Source organism: Strongyloides ratti (assembly GCF_001040885.1).
Source record: "Strongyloides ratti genome assembly S_ratti_ED321, chromosome : 2".
Lineage (NCBI taxonomy): Eukaryota > Metazoa > Nematoda > Chromadorea > Rhabditida > Strongyloididae > Strongyloides > Strongyloides ratti.
In genome coordinates, this window is record NC_037308.1 from 15,783,311 (window position 1) to 15,784,899 (window position 1,589).

General features: G+C 19.0%; 1 protein-coding gene across 1 annotated transcript; it reads left to right on the forward strand.

The window, feature by feature from the left end:
- Nucleotides 1-474: 474 nt before the first annotated feature.
- Nucleotides 475-1,014, forward strand: SRAE_2000499210 (Hypothetical protein; the record flags this gene model as incomplete). The annotated part of the gene is made up of 1 exon (XM_024643943.1): nucleotides 475-1,014. The coding sequence occupies one exon, from the start codon at nucleotides 475-477 to the stop codon at nucleotides 1,012-1,014; it is 540 nt and encodes a 179-aa protein (XP_024510886.1).
- Between the last annotated feature and the right edge of the window lie 575 nt (nucleotides 1,015-1,589).

The window sequence follows — 1,589 nt, forward strand, 5'->3', positions numbered from 1 at the left end:
ATTAAGTTAAAGAAATAAAAAAATTATAAACTTGCTCAAATATTACTTAAAATCACTTTCAATTACATAAAACTTAACATTTATATTTTTAAATTTTTTAAAATAAACAGTTTTCAAGTTAAATGAACATCAATTTATGACTTTGATTAACACAGTTTCAAGTTTTTATTTATACATTACTTTTGTTTCAAATATTTAAGAAATTTTTTATCATAATCAATACAGCATTAATACTTTTTTTTATGTAAAAAAACTCTAATTATGATTAATCTTTTCAACTGTTACTTATTAAGTTATCAATACAATTATTATTGTTTAAATGTTTTATTTTTTATTCAATTTTTAAATAATAAATGAGTTATGATTTATAATTAATTATGATAAATGATCATAAAATTGCTATAGTTAATATTTACTTAGAAAGAACTTCACATATAAAAAAGCGAGAAATATCAAAAAAGTTATAATCTAAACATGAAATATTTAATTCCTTTTTCTTTTCTACTATTAATATTTGTTATTACTGTTTTTAATAGAGAAACACCAGAACCATCAATTAATGGAACCAAACGTCCATGGAGAACGTGGAATATATCATTAAATAACTCATTAGTACTAAGATTAGGATTAAGAGGAGTAAACAGATACAACAAAATGCATAAAAATTCTACCTTAACATTTATTAACGTTACAAAAACTTTGAAACATGGTAAAATATGCAGTGGAAACAAAGAAGTTAAACTATTAATATTGGTTTCATTAAACTATAGTAATAGTACAAGTGATAATAAATGTCAAAAATTTCGTACAGTATATAATGTAACTAATGAAGGTAAAGGCAAAAGATATTACCCAAAAAGATACAGACTTTTTAATAGTATTCTGAAAGGAGAATGTAAGCAAACCGTAAACAATAAAACAATTTTGGCAAATATAAAAGCAGTAGACAAAAAAAAAAACAAATTAAAATTAGGTTCAACACCAATACGAGAAACAACAAAGTTACCAAAATAAAACTAAAATAGTAAATTTAAAGCAAAATTGAAGAAAATGAATTTATAGAAAAAAAATATATCAAAAAAATTATAACAAATTAATTGGAAGTAAACTATTTTTATTTTTGTAATTGTTATTTTTCTAAAAATGAAAAAAATATAATAAGATCATCTAAATATTTTAATAAGACAACACTTTAGCAAAACACTGCAATATAAAATAACAGTTAGCACTAATGTTAATAAACATATAATTTTTTGTATCAAGAAATTATTTTTTAAAAATGTTTTAAAATTAATTTTATAATTAGTACCTTAATTACAATCAAATTAAAGTATATTTTTTAATTTTTTATAAACTAGAAATTGTAACTTTTATTTTTAACAAAAAGATGAATAGGAATATTATTTAAAAATGTAGGAAAATAAACGTTTAAAAAAAGAAATTAAAACAAAAAATAGATTTAAAAAATATTGACAATTCAAAATTAGTAAACAAAAAAATTCATAAAAAATATTCTTAAAAACACTTATATTTTTAATTGATTAAGTTGGGGAATAAAATTGTTTTCAAATTTTCAAAGTTAATAACAA